Here is a 27,075-nt window from a genome sequence, read left to right as displayed (position 1 = left end):
TTTAAAAGTAGGCTCCAATTCCAATGTGGGGCTTGAATTCATGACCCTGAGATCAAGTGTCATGTACTCTCTACCAACTCAGCCAGCCAGGCGGCCCCCACCTTTTTCCTTTTTTTTTTTCTTTTCTCTTCAATCTAACTGTGGTATAGGACTTTGCTTAGGGAAGATGGCAGAGGAAAAGGACCCTAAACTCACCTCATCCCATGTATTTAACAAGATAACACTCACATCAGTATAAAACTGTGGTATAGATTTTACAAGATCTTAGACTAAATATCTGATTCCTAACAATTAACTGTGTGACCTCGCACAAGCCCTTTAACTTCTCCTATCTTCTATTTCCTCATCTATAAATTAGGGACAATATCCTTATAGGCTTTGTGAAGATTAAATAAGACAATACACGTGAGAAGCTTAATATGGTGACTGGCACCCAACAGATGATTAACAAGTGTTAATTTATGTGGAATCCTTTATTTTAAAAATATGATGAACAGATAACACGTTTTTTCTTGGCTATTAGTTTCCCATGTCCATATCATGTTTTTAATTCCCCAACACCGAATATCCTTTCTGGCATCCAGCAATAGTAAAATAAATGTTTGGTGAAATTTACTGAATTCATGTAATGTTTGTACTACTGCAGTTTTCTTTAACTACACTTAAACCTTTAAGCATTTTAGGTATAAGGGCTAGTTTCCCTATGGCTACCACGCTCCATCATGTCACCAAGTTATAAATTTGGCTAAAACATGGCCCTTTCTAGGCATCTGCTTTTAAAATTCAAAAGCTCGGGGCACCTGGGTGGCTCAGTCGGTTAAGTATCATGGCTCCGGGCATGATCCCAGGGTCCTGGGATTGAGCCCCACGTTGGGTTCTCTTCTCAGCAAAGAGTCTGCTTCTCCCTCTGCCTCTGCCCCTCCTCTGCTTGCGCTTTCTCTCTTTCTCTCAAATAAACAAAGTCTTTTTAAAAAGTAAAATAAAATAAAATTCGAAAGCTCTTAGGAATAGTCCCCATTTGGCAATTATGTGGTATTAGTGTTTTACTGCAAATTAGTTTATAACTGCTTTTCTCTAAGAAACAGGCATTGCTTTCAATGGCAGAAGGTGCCCAGGCACCCAGGGAGGCTAGGGTGAAAGGGAAAGCTCTAGAGCCTAAGAGAAATATTACTCCCTAAGCCAGATGCCAAGCATAATAATGAATGCTTAAAGCATATGCTCTTATTTAATTCTGACAACAATTCCAAGACAGAGGTATTAATATTGCCGTTTTACATGGGAGGACACTTGGTTCACAGACAGGTGAAGAGACTTGCTCAAGCTGACAAAGAGAAGGTGGTGACACAGCATTCACCCCCAGGCCTAGCTGGACTCAAAGGGCAGCTCTTTCTGTCCCACTAGGGTGCTCCTAGGAGGAGAGCAAAAGAGATGTGAACGATGCTAAGTCCTTTGGCTGCATCATGCTTTGCCCACAGCCCGTCTTTTGGTGTATACAAAAAGTCACCAAAACCAGTAGTTTTTGTTTTCGTTTTTGTTTTTTTAAAGGACAGAGCTTCTTAAGGACAGAGACTGGATCTTACTCATCTTTGAAGATGTGGTCTCTAATGTGAGGTGGGAAATGTGGTATTGCCCCAAGTTTTTTTATTACAACCAATTCACTGTTTTCTGATCTTTGCACTTTGCTTGCCAAAGGCTAAATGATGCTGTTCACCAGGTCCTAATTTGATTTTCTTCTATCAACTGTTACTTCTTTGTTTACTTTCCAAGGCTGAGCTCAGATAAAAATGATAAGATCCTTAGACTGTGAGGTACTAAATTAAATAAAACCCGAGGATCTTTAAATAAAGTACAAACAGAGTTCACTGTCAGTTTTCAGATGGTTTCGGGCCATCACTGCAGCTTAGACTACTGAGACATCAGTGGACAATCTTGCTAGAAGCCAAGTGTGTCCACATTTAAAACACAAGCCCTTAATACTATGTCTTACCTTCTAGTGAATACCCCTCAGGACGCCGTATGTGAGATGTGTGAGCTCTGTATGGCCAAGAACGGAACATCTGAGATACCAGAAAGAGGCAGCCCTCAACGTGGTGGGGTCAGAGGTGAAGAAGGATTTACCTGACCCCTGCCCGGTTATCCTTTTATATGTTTATATCTTAAATATGACTCTATACTCATAGTAGGCATTTAAAACAGGCTGTTTTAGAGTTCAAGTAGATAAGAGGACAGAGCCTTTCTTGTCTTTACATTGATACATTTTCTCCAAGACTCTATTCAAAGGACCTCCTTTTCTTACTGTTACAGCTTCTCTAATATTCTCAACGGTCACAAATGGGGTCTCTTTACCTATAGCTCGAAACCCATGATTTACAGATCCCACTTGTTAGTATCTTTTAAAATAATCCCTTTATTTTCATTTCTGTAGGTTTTACATTTTAACTCCAATAGCAAGTTGACAAGACTAAAAGAGCTGGACACCAATGAAACTGATAGATCCTCTGTCTACTTTTCAACAGAAATTTCCACATTTCATTCAAGTTAATAAAGCACAAGTTACACCTATTAGCAAGCCAAAGGAAAGCACACATAAGATCAGTCTCAACATTTTAATCAGTAGCTTGCTATAAGATACCAAGATATAATAAAAGTGGCTTCTTCAGTATTCCTGATGAAGTTGACTCATGTCATACCTGGTTGATATACACTTAAAGTTCTCAAGATGAGACATGCTTCTAAATGCTATTCACCTAATTCTAGGGACATATTCTACAATGCTTGCAAATTTATTTCCTCATTAAAAAAACCATTTATAATTTTAAAGTTGCTTCCCTTAAAACTACTGTGAGATCCCTGTAAATATTATTTCCTGTCTCTTCTTTGTATCCATTATATGCAGTAGGTACTAAAATAATCAGTGTTTGTTGAGTTAGACCTTGGATAAGATAAGGCACACAGTATATTAAAATAGAGAATGTACTAAAAGATGCAGCCTGAAATAAGGTATGGAGAATAATCACTGGCATATTTTTTAAATTTACAAAGTAAATTAAAAATAATCCCAGTATTACTAAGGTCAACTTCAAAGGATCTTTGGAGACTGCGAGACTTGGCTTCTAATTTTGCTATAGATTTTGCAATGACTCAGTAGTTGTATATTCTTAAAAATTATGGTATTAAAAAAAAAGTAAGCCTCCAAAAGAAATTAAAATCTGAGAATGAGAAAAAAGCTATTAGCCTGTGTGTGTGTGTGTGTGTGTGTGTTTTAAGATATGAAATACATGCTGTCATTTCTAGTATTACTTTCTAAATTTTGTGATAAAAGTATTGGTCCTGAGCAATAGGCATCATCAAGTGACTCTTTCCCCAGGATAATATATACAGTTTAAAATCTACCTACAAAAACAAAAGTCACAAGTTAACAAAATACAGTAAGATTTACCTCGCTGGAACTGGTAGTTTGGGGCATAGAACAGAAGCTTTTGAAGATGTAGTATATTCAGAAGGCTTTAGGTTGTAGCTACATAGTGCTGATCCTGTTGAAAGAAAAGCTGGATGTTAGCTAGCAGAACAGAGCCTCAAATTCTCTCACTGATTCACTGTATTCATTTTATATGTTAATATTAATTCAAACACTATAGAATTAATAAGAATCTGATTTGGTCTTTAGTATCCGTCTTCAGTCATTTAAAACTGATTCCTCAAGGCGCCTGGGTGGTTAAGCATCTGCCTTAGGCTCCGGTCATGATCCCAGAGTCCTGGGATGAGCCCTGCATCGGGCTCCCTGCTGGGTGGGAAGCCTACTTCTCCCTCTCCCACTGCCCCCGCTTGGGTTTCCTTGTGCTGTCTCTCTCTCTTTGTCAAATAAATAAATAATATCTTAAAAAGACAAAAAACAAAAACTGATTCCTCTTGGATAATTTATGTACAAATTTTAATTAATGATATTAAGGATAATAACAATAATAAGTACTAGAACTACCTTTACTGAGTGTCTGCCATATATTAGCTATTTTAAAATAAAATGTGAAGTGAAAACAGCAGGTTTTAACATTAAACTAATAATGTCATGTGAGGATGTAAGAAAGAATTTCAAGAGAATACAGAAAAAAGATTTGCTAGGACAACAAACAACCTTGAGAATGGTTTTATTTCATCTATATCTTGTCCTATCAGTCAAAAGAACTTTCAAAAAGTCACAAACCTGCATTTAACTCAGTAATACTACCCTCAAATCAGCAACCAACTTGCTAAGTATATAAATATTTGAGGTCAAGATATCATACTTAAAAAAAAAACAAGTAGCATCTATTTTATATATTTTATATAAAGATAATTCAAGTAATTTGACAATGTAAGGTACTTTTTTATTTTTTAAGGATTTTATTTATTTATTTCATTGACACAGAGAGAGAGAGACACAGCAAGAGAGGGAACACAAACAGGGGGAGTGGGAGAGGGAGAAACAGGCTTCCAGTCCATCAGGAAGCCTGATGTGGGGCTCGATCCCAGGACACTGTATCAAGACCTAAGTCGAAGGAAGATGATTAACGACTGAGCTACCCAGGCATGCATTTAAGGTACTTTTAAAAAAATATGTATTTACTTATTTGAGAGAGAAAGAGAGAGTGTGCCAGGGGAGGGAGAGAGGAGGAAGGAGAAGTGACTCTCTGCTGAGCAGAAAGCCCAACTCAGGGCTGGATCCCAGGACCTTGAGCCAAATGACGAGCCAAAATCAAGAGTTGTATGCTTGACCGAATAAGCCACCCAGGCACCCCTTGACAACGTAAGGTATTTTACAAAAGATACTTGAACATGGCACTATTCATGTTTCCACCACTTCTTAAGATAGATTCCGTAGGAAACTTAAGTTTCTGAAACTGTTTCAGAACATCCTTTTCCATGTTAATGACTTATTTAAGTTAAGCATGAATATTAAATATCTACTTCTTCTAAAATTAGTCTTTTGTCTTTGAAGATAATGCCACCAGATTCTATTTACAGCAGTTTCGAAGAAACCATGACAGCAGTGGCAAGCAAACATTTTAGATTAATCCTGAAATATCTGGAGTCCGACTATAGAACAACTTAGGAAAAACACAGCAACCATGCCAGTCACTGCAGAGCACCAAGAGGATCATCAACTTCCCGATCTGAATTGTCAATTTCTTTCTTTCAGGGTCTAAGACGGAATCGATTTGCACAATATGAAAGGGCCTAACTAAGGCACTGTGCCAGCACCGTCAAACACACTGCTCCATCTGAATTCAGTGAACATAATCTCTGTCCCCACCCTTTCTTCATTTAAAAAAGGAGGTCAGCAGGTGCAACAGAGTTCAATTTTATAAATACTTTCCCAGGATAATGCTCAATGAAAGGATAATAGCCTTATCTCTGATGGTATTCTGGGACATAGGCCAGTACTAAGTAGATCCTGTACTAAATAGATTAAAGGAAAAAGATCTTTACAATGTAGTAACAATCAGAAGAAACCTTATAATGCTTCCTGCTCAAAGGGCTGATGGAGAGAGAAGCTTCAATGCAGAACATTAAAACAACCCAGTATTGGCAAGCATTTTGCAATTATTTCTCTTTTCATGTTGATTAGCTGATGCATTTTCAGTGAACACTTTTAAGGTGGTATCCATCTCTCTCTCTCTCTCTCTCTCTTTTTTTAATAGTGAGAGTATAAACAATACTTAGCACAAGAGGTTTGGTCATAAAGAGTAAGACAAAGGTTTTCTTCTAACACAAATGGCAGGGGAAACCATACTTGAGTAATGAAGTCTAAAACCAAAACCAAAAGCTTATCTAAACTACACCAGAGGCAATCCATGCAACTCAGCCAATGTTACTCAAAATGAGTGATCTTAGGAAGCCAACTTCCATATATAAACATTTATCTTGGTAAATAGTTGCTACAGTCCCCAGAATGTTTAACTACCATAATTTTTCAAATGCCTTCTAATATTCAATTATTTATCTTTTAGCTCAGTATCACTTAGTAAGAACTCCCCTAAGAGGTATGTTTCCATCACTAGACTCCAAACATTACAAATGAAAAAAATAAGTAATACTTCCAAGGCCTTTATAAGCAATCACTGACAAATTTAGGAATAACATCCTTTACTCCTAGGCCACAATGCTTCTTCTGTGCCATTTCTAAATATCATAATCAGACAAATATTCAATAAGCTCTGGGCAAAAAACATATATCCCACAGATATCTCAAAAACTCTTCTCTATATGCTGCACACAGCCTTGAAAATGGCCTTTGTAAAATGGTCCTTACTTGTAATACCCTCAGGATAATTTCCAAACTTCTTGGTTTCAAAGCTCTCCTAAATCAGGCCTCTACCTAAAACTTCCAGCCTTATCTTAACACAATAAGCTACTTACAATTTTGCTGTTTAAAAACTTCCAGGCATTTTTGTATGCTGTTCCCTCTGCTTGGACTGTCTATTCCTAATGACCATCTGAGTGAGTGTTCAAGTTTGAGAAGAATTTCTACAAACTACTCAAGCCTCACCTCCCTCATTAAGCTTTCCCTGATGCACCCAAAGCTATTTAGTCCTCAGTTCTACTATAAAGCTTAGCATATTATTTTGTAATTTTTTTTAGCTTACATATTATCTCTATTTTTAGAAATTGGGCTCTTTGAGAACTGGGTCCTTATGCCTTCAAAATATGTGCGACCCATCTCTCCTGGCACATAGACAGCACTCAAAAGCCATCTGTTGAAGACAACAGACATCATGACTAAAAAAAAACAAAACTTATTTTTAATCTCTTATTTTGGTGTTACATGTTATATATAATGTTTATATGCTTTTCACCACTCACTACAAATTATACAAAGTATACAAATTATACTATGTAAAACAGATTTCTCGGCCTTGGTATTATGACACCTGGAGCTGGGCAATTCTTGGTTGTAGGGAGCTGTCCTGTGCATTGCAGGATGTTTAGCAGTATCCTTGGTTTCCAGCCACTAGATTCCAGAACCCTTCCCCTAGCCCTTCCCCCAGTTTTGACAACCAAAAATGTCTCTTCACACTGTTATGTGTGGTCGGGGTAAATGGGGGTGGGGGGCGCATGTGGTAGCAAAACCACCCTTGAGAACCACTGTTCTAAAATACCAAATTATTTGAAACAAAAATACAAAATGGGCTTGGTAAATTGGAGGCTAATTCTTTTTTTTTTTTTTTTTTTTTTAATTTTTTATTTTTTATAAACATATATTTTTATCCCCTGGGGTACAGGTCTGTGAATCACCAGGCTTACACACTTCACAGCACTCACCAAATCACATACCCTCCCCAATGTCCATAATCCCACCCCCTTCTCCCAAACCCCCTCCCCCCGGCAACCTCAGTTTGTTTTGTGAGATCAAGAGTCACTTATGGTTTGTCTCCCTCCCAATCCCATCTTGTTTCATTTATTCTTCTTCTACCCACTTAAGCCCCCATGTTGCATCACCACTTCCTCATATCAGGGAGATCATATGATAGTTGTCTTTCTCTGCTTGACTTATTTCGCTAAGCATGATACGCTCTAGTTCCATCCATGTTGTTGTTGGAGGCTAATTCTTCTGGCTTTAAAATTTTGCTTGATTCGCTATCACAATGATATTTGTAGGCTACACTAAATTAAGAGAAAAGATTCCTTATAAAACATACTTTAGAAAATTGTAGTTAATAAAAAAAGAAAATCTCCCAATGCAGAACAGTGTCCATTACAAAAAAATAAATTACACTGCTGTGTGGGGTCCAGTGAATTTAACCGCCTTCTCTCCAATGAGGAAAGCATATATATTTACACGCTGGAAGAATACAATTCCCATTTTCAATTTCCAGGAACCAACAAAAAGCAAGGACATATTTGCAGTTCCCAAGAAGCACCCATGAACTAGCTAGTGCTGTGACATTATCTGTCAACCACTATTAGCAGCACATACTCTGCACATAATAAATATTTGCTGAGTGAATTAATTTTGGACATCTATGTGCAAGACTTCTAGGTATTATGGACGACAATGAAAAGTTCGTCTTCTATCATGCAAGCTCCCTAAAGAGAACTGTACCTTTTCTTTGTTTCGCTGGCACACACTTCATGGGTGCTAATTAACTGTTGAATGAAGGGATTATTTAAAATCACATTATCAAATATAAGGATTCCCCCCCGCCCTTAACAATCAAGCTTCAAGGGAAGCTGATTTCTGCTGGTTTCTGACTTAGAGGCTATTAAAGCAGTTGTTAGGGTCGATCATTTCATTCATTTGTAAGTGATATCAAGTCCAATCTTTTGATTCACTGTGTCAAAAAGAATCCATAATAATCTGTGGTTTAAGTTATATTGTTACTGACTGGTAAGAAAGAAGGTAATACTGATCATTGACTGATACTAACTTTAAACCTAACACCTAGATAATGACAATCAAAGGCTTGTTTCTATTCATAAATTTTATCTGATGTGTCATATCATCTTTCGAGGTTTTCAAAGACAGAAAAATAATCACCGAGAAAGCACCCAGCTCTGTGGCCCTACTCAAAGTATGAACATGGTCTACATGGTAGTTCATAAAACTCTCTAACTTTTCACAAAATACAGTGCACTGCAGAAGCACTCCCAGATGGGAGTGATTTCTCCCATGCTATAAACAGGACACACACAAGAAAGAAAAGATTTCTGCCATTGTACTACTGTGTTAAGGAAAACAAATTAGATTTTATAAAAGTTTGGTGAGAGTAATGCAAAAAGTTAATAAGGTATTCCAGGTAACACATTGGCAAGGACTGAAAATATGCATGGGCCCCCAACTTTCAGGTCGTTCTTATTTCTAAACTGCTGTTTAGAATTTAGATTAGCAAGTGGAAAGAAATAAAATGACATGGAAAGGATCTGGCACTGTGCGTGGCACAAAGTAGGTACTAGTAAATGGTATGGTGAAACAAGGCAGGGCTTAAGTCTGACTTTATCCATTCAATAGACTCAGACGCCTGTGCAGAACAATGGCTGGACAAGAGTAAATCGAAGGATGAACTATGGGCCAGACTCAGAGCAGGAGAGAGCAAGCATTACGCCCTGGGTTGAGATGAAAATCTCATATAAAGTTGGTTAGTTTCGGAGGGAGGCCCATTCTCTTCCCCCCTACAATGGATATGTTATTTGAGTTTTCAAAAATAATGATAATAAAGTAAGAAGGAAACTGTTCACCAGAAACTGGAGGGAAGTAAAATTAGAATAAGATGGAATTCACGCTCTGCTGCAAATAAATCAGGGGAGGGCTCCCACCAGATGATTTCAGTTTTCTCTGTAGGGCAGAAGGTTAGGAAAGAGGAAAAACAAGAGGGCTGAGGGGAAAAAAAGGTTATGAATAGTCATGCGGATAGGATGGACAGGGGAGATAAATGAATGAGTAAGATGAATTACTGAGAGACGAGAAGGAAGATGACCAAAGATTAATATCAATTCTGCTTAGCATGAAGCTAATCATTTTACCAGCTGGTGGCAACTGACACAGATTCAGAACTGAGCAAAGGATAACGTGTGGTGAGAGAATGAGAAATTATTAAGTGCCAAGAAAGATGAAGAGGAAAGTCCAGGGGCACCTGGTGGCTCAGGTCATGATCTCAGGGTCCTGGGATGGAGCCCTGAATTGGGCTCCCTGCTCAGCAGGGAGTCTGCTTCTCCTTCTCCCTCTGCCCTGCCTCATGCTCTCTCTCTCTCAAATAAACAAATGAAATATTTTTTTAAAAAGAGAAAGAGAAGTCCAATCCATTGTTCTTTCAAAACACATGAGTAGCCACTATGTGGGGTTCTGTACTGGGGCAAGGATATTCAGAAGTAAAGAGCATGATCTCGTCCCACAGGAAATTCATGCACTGCTGCAGGAAAATGATGAAGAACCAAAAAAGTTGAGTACTAAGTCCTTATGGTACTTAGCAATTTTAATTTTTAAAAGGCAATTTTTAATTTTTTCTCTAGCATATTTATATTTGGATCATATAAAAACAACAAACCATAGTAATAATAAGGTATATGTTTGTCTACCTCTCACCCAACTCCTGGACCAGAACTTAAAAGATGTTTATATTCATTTAAATTCTTCTGTTTGCCTTTTAAATTTATTTTTTTTAAGATTTTATTTATTTATTTGAGAGAGAAAAAGAGAGAGAGAGAAGAGAGAGAGACAGTGAGAGAGCAGGAGAGGGGAGGTCAGAGGGAGAAGCAGACTCCCCATGGAGCTGGGTGCCTGATGTGGAACTCGATCCCAGGACTCTGGGATCATGACCTGAGCCGAAGGCAGTCGCTTAACCAATCGAGCCACCCAGATGTCCTTCTTTTTGCCTTTTACAGCTCTTTATCATGGAAGCTTTTCATAACCATCACATGTTCAGCTGTTTCTTCTAAATTTTCCATTCTAGTCAGACATATTTAACAGAGGTGTTCTACCAACTTTAATGTCCAAGAAAACTCCTCTTTCTTGTCTAAAAGAAAGAGTTGAGGAAATTTGGGGGGGGGGGCTATTAAATGCATTTCTTACAATGTTGTTATAGGAACCTAAAAGTTAGCTTTCCCTTACAAAGATTTTAAATAATTTGTGAAGGTAATAAAAATCCACACAAATGGATAGTTGTAAGTGCTAAAAAGCACTTTCAAATGTTGTCATGGAAACTTAAAACTCTTTGAAAATGATTTATAGTATCTTTTTAGTCTGGTAAGTAAAACATTCTTTTACCTTACATTTTAAAATAAGGTTCAAAATTATCATTTAAAAAGTTACTACCCAGATGAATCTTTTTCTCTTTCCTGATCTTCTTTAATTGTGGTAAGATACACCTAATAAAACATTCACCATTTTAACACCATTTAAATGCACAGTTCAGCAGCATTAGGTACATTCATGTTGTTGATCAAACATCACCGCCATTTAACTCCACAACTTTCCATCTTGCAAAATCCAAACTCTTTACTTCTAAAATGGTAACCCCATTCCTCTCCACCCTGCAGCCCCTGGCAACTTACCATTTTTTAAAAAGATTTTATTTATTTGATAGAGAGAGATACAGTGAGAGAGGAAACACAAGCAGGGGGAGTGGGAGAGGGAGAGGCAGGCTTCCCATCGAGCAGGGAGCTGGATGTGGGACTCAACCCCAGGACCATGGGATCATGACCTGAGCTGAAGGCAGAAGCTTAACGACTGAGCCACCCTGGCACCCCGCAACTTACCATTCTATTCTGTCTCTATGAATCTGACTACCCTAAGTATCTCATATAAGTGGATTCATATTGTATTTGTCCTTATGTGCCTGACTTATTTCACTTAACAATGTCTTCAAGATTCGTCTGTACTGTAGCATGTATCAGAATTTCCTTCCTTTTTTAAAAAAAAATTGTGGTGAAACCTGTAATACAACACTGATCATCTTAACCAGTTTCTCAGTGTACAGCAGTGTTAACTATACGAACACTGTTGTCCCAACAGATATCTAGAATTTTTTTTCTTTTTTCTAAGATTTTATTATTTATCAGAGAGAGTGCACACATGCAAGCAGAGCGAAGGGCCAAGGCAGAGGGAGAAGCAGGCTCCCCACGGAGCAAGAAGCCCGATGTGGGATTCGATCCCAGGGCCCTGGGATCATGACCTGAGCCAAAAGCAGACGCTTAGCCGATTGAGCTGCCCAGGCATCCCTAGAATTTTTTCATCATGCAAAACTGAGATTCTATAGCCGGTGGAAACCATTGCCCCATCTTGCTATGACTGGCTTATTTCACCTAAAATAATGACTTCAGGTTCATCTGTATTGTAGCATATGACATAATTCCCTTGTTTTTCAAAGCTAATATTCCGTGGTGGGTATATACCATGTTCTCCTTATCCATTCATCCAACACTGGACATTGAGGTTGCTCCCATCTCTCGGCTATTATGAATAACACTATAATGAACATGAGTTTGCAAATATCTCTCTGAAATCCTGTCATCAATTCTTTTGGCTATATACATATACCCAAGGATTTCTGGGTCATACGGTAATCTACTTTCTAAAAGACGATTTTTTTAGAGCAGTCTTAAGGTTCGCCAACAAAATTGAGAGGAAGGTACAAAGGCTTCCCACATACCTCCTGCCCCCCCACAGGCATAGACTCCTCCATTATAACACTCCCACCAGAGTGGTCCATTTTATACAACTGAAGAGCCTACAATGACACATCATAATCACCCAAAGTCCACAGTCCTATGGGCATGGACAAATGTAAAAATGACATGACTCCATCATTATAGTATCATACGAATTATTTTCACTGCCCTAAGAAATCCTCTGTGGTAATTCTATTTTTTAATTTTTTAAGGAAACTCCAAACTCTTTTCCATAGAGGACATACAATTCTGTTCCTGCCAATGATGCACAAAGGTTCTCATATATTCATAGCCTCACCAACATTTGTTATTTTCTCTAAAGAAGCTGTCCTAATGGGTGTAAGGGGGTAGGTATCTCACTGGTTTTTGTGTGCATTTCCTGTATGACTAGTAGATTGAACATCTTTTCATGTCCTTATCACTGGACCATGATGTACCATCTTTGAAGAAATGTCTGTTCAAGTCCTTTGGCCATTTTTTAATTGGGTTGTTGTTGTCGAGTTATAGGAATTCTTCATAGTCTGGGCATTAACCCTTTATCAGATATATGATTTGAATATCTTTTTTCTCCTATACCATGGGTTACCTTTTCATTCTGCTGTGTCCTTGGATGCAAAGAAGTTTTAAATTTTGATGCAGTCTAATTTATCTATTCTTTTTCTTTTGTTGACTGTGCTTTTGGTTCATATCCAAGAAATTATTGCCAATGTAATGTCATGAAGTTTTCCCCTATGTTTTCTTCTAAGAGCTTTATAATTTGCTCTTACATTCCACTCTGTCATGGATTTTGAACAATTGTCTCTTAGAGGTTTGGAAATTTCCCACATAAACTTAAAATCATCTACTCCTTCCAAATCTAATATGCATCTCAAATGAGGAAAGACAAAAGGGGAAGAAAGAACGTAAAAAACAGACAAAGAATTCTCTCAGTGGCAAAAATAATGTTGGAATTAAATCTTACCAGGTCCAGTATTAGGTCACCAATCCAAAGAACAATACAGATTTTTGTTGTTGTTGTTGAGAAATCCAGGATTTTCAACTTAGGGCTGCTATTAAAATAAAAGTATTTAGGTCCCTCCACCAAAGGCTCCCTTCTCTATTATAATTTCATAGTTTTTCTATTGCCTTTTAAAATATTTATCTTCTCTATCCTCCACTGCTGTGCTTCTTGATGCTGCCATTATTAATACTTTTTTTTATGCCTAACACGTTGACTTATTTTGCAAACAGCTGCCTCAAAAGCCTAAGGGTACCTGTGTAGTTGGGCATCAATTTAAGAAGTCTTTTTTCTGGAATAATATTTATTCATTAATATTCCTGAACACCTGCTTTGTGTAAGACACTGTGAAAAAAACCAAACTGTAAAACTCAGCAAAAAGGTCTTATAAACTGGCCACAATAAGCCAAACTCAGTATCATAATCACTTAGAAGGATAATGGCCTGGAAATAAACAAACCAGCAGGGCAGCATGGGGCATTTCTCCCCAGTGGGTCATCACAGCAGGCAATACAGTTGACAAGGAACTAACTCTCTTATGGCCCTCCAGCTGACATGTCAGGTTCAAGGGACCAAGACTCACACCCAGTGGGTTCAAGAAGACATGTTAGAAGATAGTTTGACACTAGATCCTAGCTTTGAATGCCAAGGAAAGGCATACAGTGTTTTATTTTATTTATTTATTTTTTACCTCTGAGTAAGTATTATTTTACTTATTTCTGAGTAAGGGATTAATAGGATTGAAGCTCTAGCAACATTAATACAGCAGTATGTAAGGAGCTAGAAGTAGAGAGACTATAGGCAGGAAGACTATCACATTCCTTTGGGGGAACAACATTAATAGTAGTAATGTAACAGAAGTTTTATATAAATAAATATATATGTCTATATCTATATCTATATCTGTATCTATATATTTAGCAATTTACTAGTTGCCAGATACTCTTCTAAGCATTTTTCATGTATGAGGTCCTTGTAACAACCTATGAAATAGTTTTCACGCAAATATTATCTGCTTCTCAAATAGGGAAACTGAGGCATCTAGTGATCAAGTATCCTGCCAGGGTCTTGTGGCTACTAAGTGGTAGGACCAACATCTGAACCGAGATAATCTGGTTCCAGAGACTATACTTTTTTTTTTTTTAAAGATTTTATTTATTTATTTGACAGACAGAGATCACAAGTAGGCAGAGAGGCAGACAGAGAGAGAGGAGGAAGTAGACTCCCCAGCTGAGCAGAGAGCCCGATGTGGGGCTCAATCCCAGGACCCTGGGATCATGACCTGAGCCGAAGACAGAGGCTTAACCCTCTGAGCCACCCAGGCGCCCCCAGAGACTATACTCTTAACAATTCAACACCATCATCTTCCAGAGTGTACTGTGTATGCTCACACTGTCTCAGATTTTAGAAAAACCCAAAAGGGATAATTCATTTCTCCCTCAGAAACCTGATAATGACAGGGCTGACAGTTCTAGTATTAGACTTAGCAAATCAATACAGATAAGGATATCATGTGGGAATAAAAAATGAGATCTTGAAGGGTAGTTGGTACCTCTTTATTTAACGCCCACCAAGTGCCAAGGATTCATGCATCATCTTATTTAATCCTCACAACCATCTATGAAGGAGGCATTGTATTTAATTCATTTTTTTTTCAGATGAGGAAATCAAATTCAGAAAGGCTGTACCTTCAGTCCCTCATTACAGAGCCAGTTAGTGGGACAGCAGCAGAATTAGAATCCAGAGTCACATTAATCTCATGCTCTTCCCACTCCCTCACGCTGAGAGCATGAAATGACAGGACAAGAATATGGTCAGTCTGGAAGGATGCTGTCCTTCTGCCCTCAAAAGGCCAGCAACCCCTAGGGAAGACTCCAGATCCGTGCAGAGGTGTGTGTGCAGCTATGTTCCTAGGCTGTCTCTTTACCCAGCTAGAAATTATACCGATGGATGCATGAGTCAGCCCTTATTCTGAGGAACCAGAACTAGCCTGTAAATTCAGGCAGGGTTAAAAGTCAGCTCTGGGGATTCCAACACACAAAATGCAAACTTAAAGCCTCATGAAGTTCAAAAACACAGGCTAGAAGTTTGTGACCCTCCACGAAGACAGGTTAAAAATAAAATTATCTGAAGAGAACTGAAGATAGCACGTGAAAGTGAGTAACCCAAGGGAACGGAGTCAGGGCTAAGGAAACTATGTTTGTTTTCTCAGCTAATCCCTATATGTTTAATCTCAAAGTTTCTCAAAACCTTACCCTTAGAAAAATCCTTATGAGACAATATTAAATTTAAAAAAGCAAAACACACTAACACACTTGAAAGATGGTGGAATTTTGGGTTTTACTTCATTTTCCTTTTCCTGAATTTTTTAAATTTCGCATACTAGGCATGTATTACATTGTTCTTCCAGGGATAAAAATAAAGTATACTAATTGAAATACTTTTAAGCAATACTCAGGAAGAGAAAAAGAAAAAAACCCAATTTCACGAAGAGTAGTTTTGTAATTCCTAAATGTGCAAAGACACTCCATCAAAATCACCTGAGACATTTGTAAAAACAAAACAAAACAAAACAAAAGAAACCAAATTTCCAGAACCCAAAGACCTACTCAGTCAGAATTTCCCTGGGCTGAACCTAGGCATCTGGAGTTTTAACAAGCTCCCCAGGTGACTATCATCTTTTTCATCAAGGATGTCCAAAAGCAGTTTCAATTCTCTTTCTCTTTTTAAGGCTCTTTGATATTTCTTTAACACCAGTTAGACTGGAAGGCAAACACAATATTTAACAGTGAGAGCAAGTGACCAGGGTGAGGACTCGGATGGCCTCATGTCTCACCATTCATCTCTGCAAACTTCTGAACATCACTTAGGGTTTTCAGTTCTTGTCTTGGACATGCTGTCACGCACAGTGCTATAGACTTGATCTTCCGGTTTATCAAGTCCAGATTGCATGGATCCAAAAAGAACACATACCTAAAGCATGGACAAAAATACCGAGATGTTATTTCACAAGAACACATTCTGGTTCGCTGCCTAATTTAACTACGCCTAAAAGCAAAGAACATCTGTGCTAGTCTATACTCCTTCACAAATTTTATCAAAGAGGAACAGATATTTCACAAATCTAATCACAGATTTTCTTTTTCGTCAATTGTTTGTAAATATACCATTAACAGTAGGGACCGGAGGAAATGTTTGTCATGATGTATTTTTCCAACATTTAAATTTTTGTAATGTATACTTTATCATTAGAAGTTATTTTTTAAAATAAGTAGTTTTATTTTTTGCCGAACTTGTGCCTTCAGAATCTCCCAAGACTGCTATATAACATAAATTGTAGTTTCTATATACTTATGTAATAAAAATAATTATATACAAAATATAAAATTATAAAAACAGATATATAAGCTTTTATTAATGAATATATAATTATAAAAATGAATTGTAAAATTATATAAAATTGAAATATAAAGTTGAATGGAGGCTTGAAGGAAATACACCAACAATTTAACTGCAGTCATCTCTGATGTTAAAATAAAATGATTTTAATCTCTTTCTTCCACTTTTCAGAAGTCTCATTTTCTAGAAAATGTAGATGACTTTTGAATTGAGATAACTACAGTTGATATTGTTTACTAGAAGGTCCATTACATTTCAACAAAGTAATGCCCAAAACTTAAATTATCCCTTCTGTATTCTATACATTTATATTTTCAAAAAGGAAAGATCCATCAGAAATTACACTGAAACATATATTTTTTTTAAATGTTAAAAAGTAGGGTGGTTCAGTCGGTTAAGCATCTGCCCTTGGCTCAGGTCATGATTCCTGGATCCTGGGATCAAGCCCTACATGGGGCTCCCTGCTCAGCGGGGAGCCTGCTTCTCTCCTGCCTGCCATTCCCCCTGCTGTGCGCTCTCTCTCTCTTTGTCAAATAAATAAATAAATAAATAAATGTTCGTATGTATGTATGTTAAAAAAGCAAAAGAGATGACAGACTGTAGATGTTGTTATCATCTGCCCAAAAAGAAAGTAAGAGCCAAATACTCTTGAGAAAAGCAAAGTCTAATGTGGAGCAACAGAAGGGGTACAAATAGGAATGCCTTCATGTCAGGGAGGAGTTAAAGAGCCTCTAGCACTGGTTTCCATGCTACTGGGTCCAAGGAAGGTTTTATGAAATCATCTATTTCCCAACAGCTTTTCCCACTTTGTTAAACGCTATTTGCTTTGCTATATAAAATAGGATTCAAACCAGGGAGTAAAACCAAATAGAAGAACTAGGTGAGAAAACTGAAAAGCAAAAATATCGGGGGCCCTGGGTGGCTCAGCTGGTGGAGTGTCTGCCTTCCACTCAGGTCATGATCCCAGGGTCCTGGGATCGAGCGCCATGTCGGGCTCCTTCCTCGGCGGGGAGCCTGCTTTTCCCTCTGCTCCTCTCCCCTGCTATGTGCTCTCTCTCTCACTCTCTCTCTGACTCCCTCTCAAATAAGAAAAATCTTAAAAAAAAAAAAAGAAAGAAAAAATATCAAGTCAATACATACACTGGGACAGACAATATAAAAGGATACCAGAGGGGTGCCTGGGCCTGGGTGGCTCAGTGGGTTAAAGCCTCTGCCTTCAGCTTGGGTCATGATCCCAGGGTTGTGGGATCGAGCCCTGCATCAGAGTCTCTGCTCTGTGGGGAGCCTGCTTCCCCTCCTCTCTCTCTCTGCCTGCCTCTCTGCCTACTTGTGATCTCTGTCTGTCAAATAAATAAAAAAAAAATTAAAAAAAAAAAGGATACCAGAAAAAAATGAAATATTAAAAGAATAAAGTGTATATGTTGGGGGAGGGGGGTCTGAGTGGCCTTTGCATGTGAAGTAATATTGCACACAGCAGGGATTAGGGACCAGGAACCCACACAAAGGTCAAGGATCAGCTATAAACCACCAAACTAAAAAAAATAAAAAAGAATATTTTGTAACTGGGCTAGTGGCCCCAATATCATTTATGTTCTACATAGATAAAAGGAAAGAAAGAAGCCAAGCAGAAAGGTGTTATTTGGCAGTGGAAATCAGACTGCTCCTGTGCCTGATGGTTGGGAAGGAGCACAAGGAGAAAACTTTCTGACCACCTTTGTATAGAAGCGAGTGCTCCCTTACTGATTCCCCCTCTATCTGTCCTGTGTCTGGGGGTGAGTATGTCCCGCCTGGGGCTCTGTGCAAGGAACAGCAGGAAACACACAGGTCCTTGAGGAAGGTGTCATAAAAACTTGGGAATCATTAACTACCACCACCATGGATACTGTCAGCAATACCCATAAAAATAATGGTAGTCAACATTTATAGAGTACTTACTACGTACGAGATGTCATATTCATAAACCTTTTACACACATCAACTCCCTTACCGCACAATCCTCACAACAATCCCGTCATCTGTTTTTGTTGGGGTCAGGGGGGGGTGGGCAGTGGAGTTGGGGTGGGGACAGGAGTTAAGTGCACAGTTCTAAGTGATGAGCAAAGCCTGCAGAAATACCTGGAAAAATCACATGACAACAGAAAAAACGGGCTTGGGGAAAAGGAGAGACTGCCACAGGCTCCTAGGGCCTTGGATCAGTGACACGGACTTTTATAGCCTGCTGAGAACAGATACTTTGGCTGATGGTCCTGCAGGATTCTGCCCCCTCCAAGACCAAAAGTGTCCTCACTATATTCCCAGCTTTCTCTGCATCTTAAAGCACACTCTTGATTTAGCCTAGTGACTGGGCAGCAGCCTTGTACCAAGCCTAAATCAGACCCATCTGAGCCTGCTTTCTGGTTCTCTTTCTTAATAGTTCTCTGACCTTGGGGAATATATTTATCCTTCTGAGCCTGTTTCCTTATCTATAAACTGCACATTCATGACTTTATTTGATTCTCACAACAACTTTATGAGCTAGAGGCCATTACCATTCTACAGAGGACAAAATTGAGGCCCCAAGGGACTAACTACATGGCCCAAGAGAGCTAGTAGATGCCAGAGCATGAATTCAAACCTAGTCCTTCTGATTTGGAGTTTCACCCTGTGTGCAACCTGCTCAAGCCCCAGAATATTTCCTATAAAATGATAAATCATTGTAACTGTTCTATATTAACTCTGAGTATTTCTTCCACCATTCTGAAGTTCGTTCAATCCATGGCAACGTGTTCATAAGTAATTAAATTTTAACTAAATGGCATTTAACTGAATATTTACAGAGCAGGAAAAGTGCATGTGTCAAACAGACAAATTTATGATTCATTAAAACTGCACTTTCTTGCCTTTTGATTTAAAAAATGCCCTTAGTCAGGTAAATAAATCCTTACATTAGTTTCAGTTTTCACTTCAAACAAAATGAACTATATTTGCCAATTTCATTTTTTTGAAATGAAACAAATACCCAGCTCTCAAATAAGCATGACATTGGCAGACCAAATTATTTTAACTAACAAATTTACCAATGACTGGGTTTTTTTTTTTTTAAACCAAGAAAGCGAAAGACACCAGGTAAGAGGTTATAAAACACCCTAAAAAAGGTTTCTTGAAACAGCCTACCTTGACTCTGCCACTGGGTAAATGGCTGGGAAGGGGTTGGGGTACTTGGATTTGTGATTACATGCCCTCCTTTCAAGGTGGAGAACCACAGTCACAGATAAACAGTAAACTGGAGTGAAAAGCAAATTTTCATCTCTATCCTCAGTGAGTCTTCTACTAGACCTACTAACAACTTGAAAGCAGCTTTAAGTTTCACATCCTGTAGAGGAGTAGGTATGAATAAAATACCAAAAGTGGGAATGAAAGTAGGGAGAGACGCAACAAGAGAAAAACACTTTTCACCACTTGAACAGCCCTGACACCTGTGGGCACTGGCACATATGACAAGCATACAGCATCATCACACAGTATCAAGAACACATTTGCAAAGAGGACAGCACAATAACCCAGGCGAGCTTTGAACTTCAGAGTTCGAGGAATGGCAAAACACGTGGAAGGCTGAACTGTAAAGCAAACACTACAGAGGACAGCAGGAAAGGTGTGGAAGTATGTATTATAGTCGAGATGGTTCCTGGGAACTAAAGACGAGAAACAAATAAATTAGTTTTCGACCGCAATTCTTGAAATAACAGCTTATCCCCAAAAAGACAGCACAGGAGAGAGATCTAAAGAAAATGTCTATCTACACAGTAAACTTGTGGGCACAGATGCACCAAAGATGAATACAGGGCCGCAAGGCATGACAGCTCAGGAAAAGGGACAAGAGGTACAGAAAGAGGTGACTTTTGAAGCTGTGTTCAGGGCAGGGCAGTGAACACGGAGTGAGCCGATGCAGAGACAGAGCCATCCAGAGATGGCTCACACTGGTTTAAACTTCTCTTTTGCTTTTGCTTTCATGTTCTTCAAGGAAGATAGGGCAAGGTGGAGAATATAAAATATGCCAAGAATTTACTTTGGGCCACCAAGCATCTTTGGCATTGTCCTCACACATCCTAATTCAACAAGAGGGAACTGGGATTTACAGTTGGGCTAGCAACCAAAGGCTACACTGCCTTGAGCCCCAGGGGACGGACTCCGAGGGCTGCTCTTCCTGCCATTGGTCCTCCAAGTAAGAATAAAGGTAATGGCGAGTGAATTACAGAGCAATCACAGAGTGATTGATCTCTACATGGTGAGTTACGCTCCCATGAGAAGAATTACATAGGATGGGGCCACCTGGGTGGCTCAGTTGGTGAAGCATCTGCCTTTGCTCAGGTCATGATCTCAGGGTTATGGGATGGAGCCCCACATTGGGCTCCCTGCTCAGTGGGGAGTCTGCTTCTCCCTTCTTCCCTCTGCTGCTCCCCCTGCTTATTATCTCTCTCTCTTTCTCTCAAATAAATAAATAAATATTTTTTTAAAAAAGAATTACACAGGATAACATGTAAACACTTCATTCAGCAAACACTACAGAGTGTTTATTACGTACCTACTCATGGGCTAGGCTTGGAGATACAAAATTCATTAAAAAAAAAAAAAGTTCTTAAATGCAACTAACTTAACAAGCTAGAGAGGAAGAAACAAAAATGCAGTCATTCCAAATCACGTGATGGGCGGCAAGGTTGAGATGGCAGAGGAAACCGTGTCATTCTGCACAGAGCATATGGGGTTAGAGGAAGCAATACGGAGCAAGAGGCAGTTTCTAAGCCGTATTTTGAAAATGAGCAGGAATTTTCCAGACAGATGGGGAAGGGAGCGTTCTGGGCAGAGGAAACTGCATGTATAAAAGGAGAGAAGCATGAAAGAGCATATTTAAGGAACTTGCAAGTAATTTGATAAGGTGGACTCCGGGACGGGACATCAAAGGGCTGCACCCAAGCAGAAGCGGGGGGGGGGGGGGGGGGCTGGAGAGCGAGGCAGCCTTCGACTGCGCAGACCCAGACAGCCGCGGCACCCAGGGTGCGGCCTGCGGAACCCCCGGCGTCACCAGCCCCTCAGGGTGGAGGCCGCCGAGGGGAAGGCCGGGGCGCCCGTGGCGGGGCTCCAGAGCCGAGCCTCTGCCATTAAATTGCCTGCAGCTGCCATGGCAACTCCGCGGCAAGGCTTTTTGGAGCAAAAAGTGGCAAACAGATCCTGGTCGGCTGGCCACCTCCTGCCAAACTTGGCTCCTCTCCTCTCTCATCAGGACGGAGGCCCGGCAGCTGGAAAGCTGGCTGCAAAACCCCTCCGTCCCGCGCCTTCTGCATTAGCGATTCTGGACACGCGTTTTTCCCCCAGAGGAGAATAAAAATGGAGTCTGATCATTTTTCCAATTATTACCTCGTATCAATTTACAATTTATAGCCCCTCTCCGCAGAGCATGCTGCCATTAGTGAATCACACCGACACGGAAAACACAGCCACCTCACAGAGGCTCAATAGGACTTGGGAGAGCCTGGTCTCCGCTCCACCCGCCGTGGAACCGTGCCCGGAGGAGACCTCTGACTTCCTGTGCGGGTGCCAGCAAGGCCAGCCCAGTCATCCCACCGGGGTGGGACCCAACTGCACCGGGAAGGGCTCTGTTACACAGGACAGAGCTATGAAACCTGCATACGCAAGTCCCTAAAAAACCCCAAACGACCCCAACACACACCAACCCAACAAACTGAGGCAACACACCATAAACTAAAACCCCGTTGGCTCTCCCCTTTCTGGAACAAAGCCAGGTGGAGAGAGAGAAATATGTTGAAAGCAGTGATTTATCTTCAAAACTGTCACTCTACATAGGAGCTGAGAGAACAGCACAATGCTCACAACGCCCCCAAGACGGCAAGAAGACTAAGGAACAGAGAGAAAGGGCAGAGGTGAACTGTGGGCGACCTGACCCGTGAGGGTGAGGACAGCAGCGCCCCAGTCTCAATGAGGAAGAGGCAAAAACGTCCCCAGAGGAAGCACTTGATAAAGAAATGCCTCCCCAGCCCAGCAGCCTTCGATGCTAGCACGTCTGTGGCCCTTGATTCACAGGTAACTGCTAAGCAGGGAAACTCCCATAGTCATTTCTGGTAAATGCACAACATCGAGAGCTGAAGACAACCTCCAGCTGTGGAGGGAGCCCAGGGATCAGAGGAAGACAGCGACACTTGGAGATGTTAACCCATCTGACCTCACCTCGCGCAGGTCTCCTTTCTGTCCCTCACTCTCTAGCTCACCCGCACCTAGAAGCCTTTGCACTTCTATCTGCCTGGAGCGTTCTTCCTCCAAAGAGCAGCACAGCCACTTATAGACCCCTCACTTGCTTCAAGTCCTCAAGCAAAAGTCACCCTCTTAATGACAGTGGGGCAGCCGCCCATCTGAAATGCTTCTCTCCACTCGGATGTGCGTCATCCATCTTTCCTGACTTCTGCTTCTCCTTAGCACCTACACTCACTAACACACTGTATATTTTACTTATTTATTGATTTATTATCTGTCTCCAGCCATAGAGTATCAGCTCCCACAGGGCAGAAATATTCTTCATCACTATATCCCTAGTGCCTAAAACAGTGCCTGGAATAAAGGAGTTCCTAACTTATTTGTTGAATTTATACGTGGGTTAACTGTGTAAGATTTTGCCAAGTGGAGGAGCGGGTGGAGGGAAGGTAAGGAAGATGATATTTTAGGTAGAAGGAAATAGTCTCATTCACTCAACAGAAACTTATCAAACACCTCTGCCAGGTGCAGGGCTAAATACGGAGTCACGATGCCATGATAAGTGAGACCAACACAAACAAGTGTTTCCCTTCCCAGCACTGACAGTCCAGAGAGAGTAAGGAGGTAATTACAAAAGCATATAAATGCTATTGCAGAGAAAAGAGGATAAAAGAATGCCTCCAAAGGGCCCCATATGGACAGGTGTCCAGAAGGAGGGAAATCTAAAGCCAGGACCTAAAGAATGAGTAAGAGTTTGCAAGTATGGAGGAAAGGAGGCAAAAACAGGGAAAGAAGAGCACATGAAAAGACATAAAAGTGAGACACAGCACGGTGTAACTGAGAAAATGAAAACCATCATGATGGTTGAAATGGACTGGGATAAAGAACCAGATGGCCGGACAGGCAAGCTGGAGCTGGATCACAAAGGCCTCTCAGGTGGTATCAAAAAGGTCAGAAACTTGGGAGTTCATCCTAAAGACACTGGGGAGCCACTGAGGGTTCACCAGCTGTAATGTGGGGAATGAATTAAAGGCGAGCAAGAGAGAAAGTAAAGAGACTGAATCTCTACCAAGGGGATGGCTTCGACTAAGGTGGGAATGGGAACAAAAATGAGATTTTGGAAACACTGAGGCACAATTAAGAAAATCTGATGACTGATTATATGTGGAGGGAAAGAAAGAAATTAAGCATGATGCTTAATTACAGAAAAAAAATTAAGAAAGGAAGAAATTAAGAATGATCTGGTTTAGGGGCGCCTGGGTGGCTCAGTGGGGTGGGGCCTCTGCCTTCGGCTCAGGTCATGGTTCCAGGGTCCTGGGATAGAGCCCTGCATTAGACTCTCTGCTTGGCAGGGAGTCTGCTTCCTTTCTCTGCCTGCCTCTCTGCCTACTGGTGATCTCTGTCTGTCAAATAAATAAATAAAATCCTTTAAAAAAAAAAAAAAAGAATGATCTGGTTTAGACTAGGGTAGCAAGGGCATTCTGGTTTGGACTCCTGTTCAGTAAGACATGTATCTCAGAAGGAGGAATAGAGTCTGGAGGGATAAGATCACGTTCTAACTGTAGATGGTGTGACTCTGGAGTATCTATGGAGCATCCAAGTGGACCTAGACGTTGGCCAGAATGCTCTGGCAGAGAAATCTGGACAAGAGATAAAGACTGTGGAATTACCAGTATATAAATTATAACCTGGCCCAGGATACATGAGATCGTGAAAGGGAGTGTGCAGAGTTGTGATTCTGATCCTTCGCAAAATCTGTGACCCTCTTGAAATTGTAAACAAAATTTGGTGTACAAATTCACAGGCAGCTTCCTGAAGAGAGATTACTTACTTATAGTTTTGATCAGATTGCCAAAGCCCCCCCAAAGAGGTTAAAACTAAAGTCAAGTACGATGAGCAGAGAGCCAAAACAAAGGCAGGGAACTGAAAAGGCATGAGGATAAATGATTCTATCATCTAGCTAAGTGTCTGCCTACTCCTTATGCATATACTGCAAAGGGAGAAAGATCCCCAGCATGGTAACCAAGAGCTTGACAGCAAATAGTGTTCCTCATACTAAACTGAGACCAAGGAGCAAATTAAAACACCTTTCTTTCTTTCTTTTTTTTTTTTTTTGAAGATTTTATTTCTAAGCAATCTCTTTATCCAACATGGGACATGAACTCACAACCTGAGATCAAGAGTCACACACGCCACCGACTGAGCCAGCCCCGTGTCCTTAAAATACCTTTTAAAAGTCAGTCACAAGAACTTTAAGTTCTTGTTAAAGAAAAGTTCTCTATTTACTCTAGTCAACCGGAGTAACACCCCAACCCCAAGTTCACTGGCAATACTACACAGTCACGCGAACCATTCTCAGAATCAGCTTGTTCCAGCACTCAGGCTGAGAAGTAGTATGTGCTGATAGTCAATGACCAGAGATCTATTTTTCCTCTTTAGTTTAATAGCTTTATTGAGCTATAATTTATGTGCCATAAAATTTACCTGTTAACTGTACAGTTCAAAGTTGTATACAATTCAGTTCAATTAAATATTTTTAAGTATATTTCACAGAGTTGTTTATCACCACAATCTAATTTTAGAACATTTCATTACCCCAAAAAGAAATCTCATATTCATTAACAGTTATTCCCCATTCCCTCACTTTCTAACCCCAAGCCCTAGGCGACCATGAACAAACTATCTCTATAGATTTGTCTCTTCTGGACAGCTCACATAAATGGTATCCTAGAATATATGGTCTTTTGTGACTGGCTGCTTCTACTTAGCATGATGTTTTCATGCTTTGTCTGTGTCATTCCTCTTTATGGTTGAATAATATTATGTTGTATGGCCAGAACACATTTTGTTTATCCATTCATCAGTTGGTGCACATTTCTGTTTTCCCTTTTTGGCTATTATGAATAATGCTGCTATGAACATTTGCATAGAAGCCTTTCTACGGGTGTATGTTTTTATGGATACATGTTTTTATTTCTCTTGGATAAATAATAAGGAGTAGAATTGCTGGGTCATATGGTAACTCTGTATTTAATATCTTGAGGACCTGCCAGACTTTTCCATAGCAGGTGCTCTATTTAATGTTCAGACCAGTAATGTACGAGGGATCGAATTTTTCCACATCTTTGCCAACACTTGCACCTATGTGTTTTTTACTACACCCATTCCAGTGAATGTGAAGTAATAACTCATTGTGGTCTTGATTTGCATTTCCTTCATGACTAATGATGTTGAACATCTTTTCATGAGCTTACTGGCCATTCACCTCTCTTCTTTGGAGAAATGTCCTTTCAAATCTTCTGCCCGTCATAGACTTCTTTTCAGTCTTTCAGAAGGACAGAGTAAGACAGAGACAGGCACTTGATATTATCACAACAGTATGAAAAAATTGTAAGAGAAAATAAGAATGAAAGTAAAGGAAGAAAAGAAGTTAGGAGAGAAAGTACAGGAGTCAAAGAACTAATAAAGGTCAAAGAATGGCTCCAAAAGGCAAAGAACACACAAACCAGAAGGAGAAAAGGCTGTGGTCAGAGTGGGGAGTTCTTGAATTAGTCTGAATTGATTTTATAGGTGGAGCGATAAAGGGTGATGACCAGAAACCAAGCTGTGACTACAGAAGAGTGAATCCTGAAAGCCCCCCACCACAGAGGAAATTCAGAGTTCCCAGGGCTAGATTGAGAATGAGACAGAATATGAGAAAGTGCTTTGTAAACTCCACTAATGCAAATTGGGCTAAATGAGCAGTTTTCCCCATCTACGTTAAAAAGGGAAGAAGCTCTGATAAGTAACTTTGAAACTTGTTTTGGAAGATTATAATAATGAAAATGATTGTAAAAAATAACAGTTAACATCTATGGTTCCAGGCAATATGTCAAGAAGCATACATCATTTATCGTATTTATTCCTCCAAAACACCCTAGGAAGTAGGTACTACTATTATTTTTATTTTACAAATGAAGATCTTTAGGTCACACATATTAATGTAATTTTCTCCAGTGTCTGTCATCCATGGTGAAAATGTAAACCATCATTAATTATCTGTCTACTGAATCTAGCCTTATGGATATATCTCCAATTACATGAAAAATCTTACCCACCATAGAGAAACTATAAGTCCTCTTCTCAAGGTACTACTTTTATCTTTACATCAGAGAATCAAGTTTTTTGACAATCAAACATGCCCACCTTAGTACTACTTTACTCCTTTAATGCTTCAATATATAAATGGTTTCCTCTCCATAACAAAAGTATATTTGTTTTAAAGTATGGCTCAATCATTAAGCATCTACCTTTGGCTC

At 39.7% G+C, this 27,075-nt stretch overlaps 1 protein-coding gene across 3 annotated transcripts in view; it reads right to left on the bottom strand.

Moving 5' to 3' along the window:
• The window catches only part of SLC44A1 (solute carrier family 44 member 1), a 202,014-nt gene that overhangs the window by 93,793 nt on the left and 81,146 nt on the right, over positions 1–27,075 (bottom strand). For all 3 annotated transcript variants that reach the window (XM_045081648.1, XM_045081650.1, XM_045081649.1), the window contains exons 4-5: positions 15,975–16,111; positions 3,440–3,533 (exon numbers count right to left, since the gene is read on the bottom strand). In XM_045081648.1, coding sequence (XP_044937583.1) covers positions 3,440–3,533; positions 15,975–16,111 — 231 coding nt within the window. The remainder of the gene's footprint in view (positions 1–3,439; positions 3,534–15,974; positions 16,112–27,075) is intronic.

This window comes from Mustela putorius, unplaced genomic scaffold, assembly GCF_011764305.1.
Source record: "Mustela putorius furo isolate JIRA1106 unplaced genomic scaffold, ASM1176430v1.1 tig00000580_pilon_pilon_pilon, whole genome shotgun sequence".
NCBI lineage: Eukaryota > Metazoa > Chordata > Mammalia > Carnivora > Mustelidae > Mustela > Mustela putorius.
Note: the sequence above shows the minus strand (reverse complement) of the source record. Positions and strands in the feature narration are given on the sequence as shown.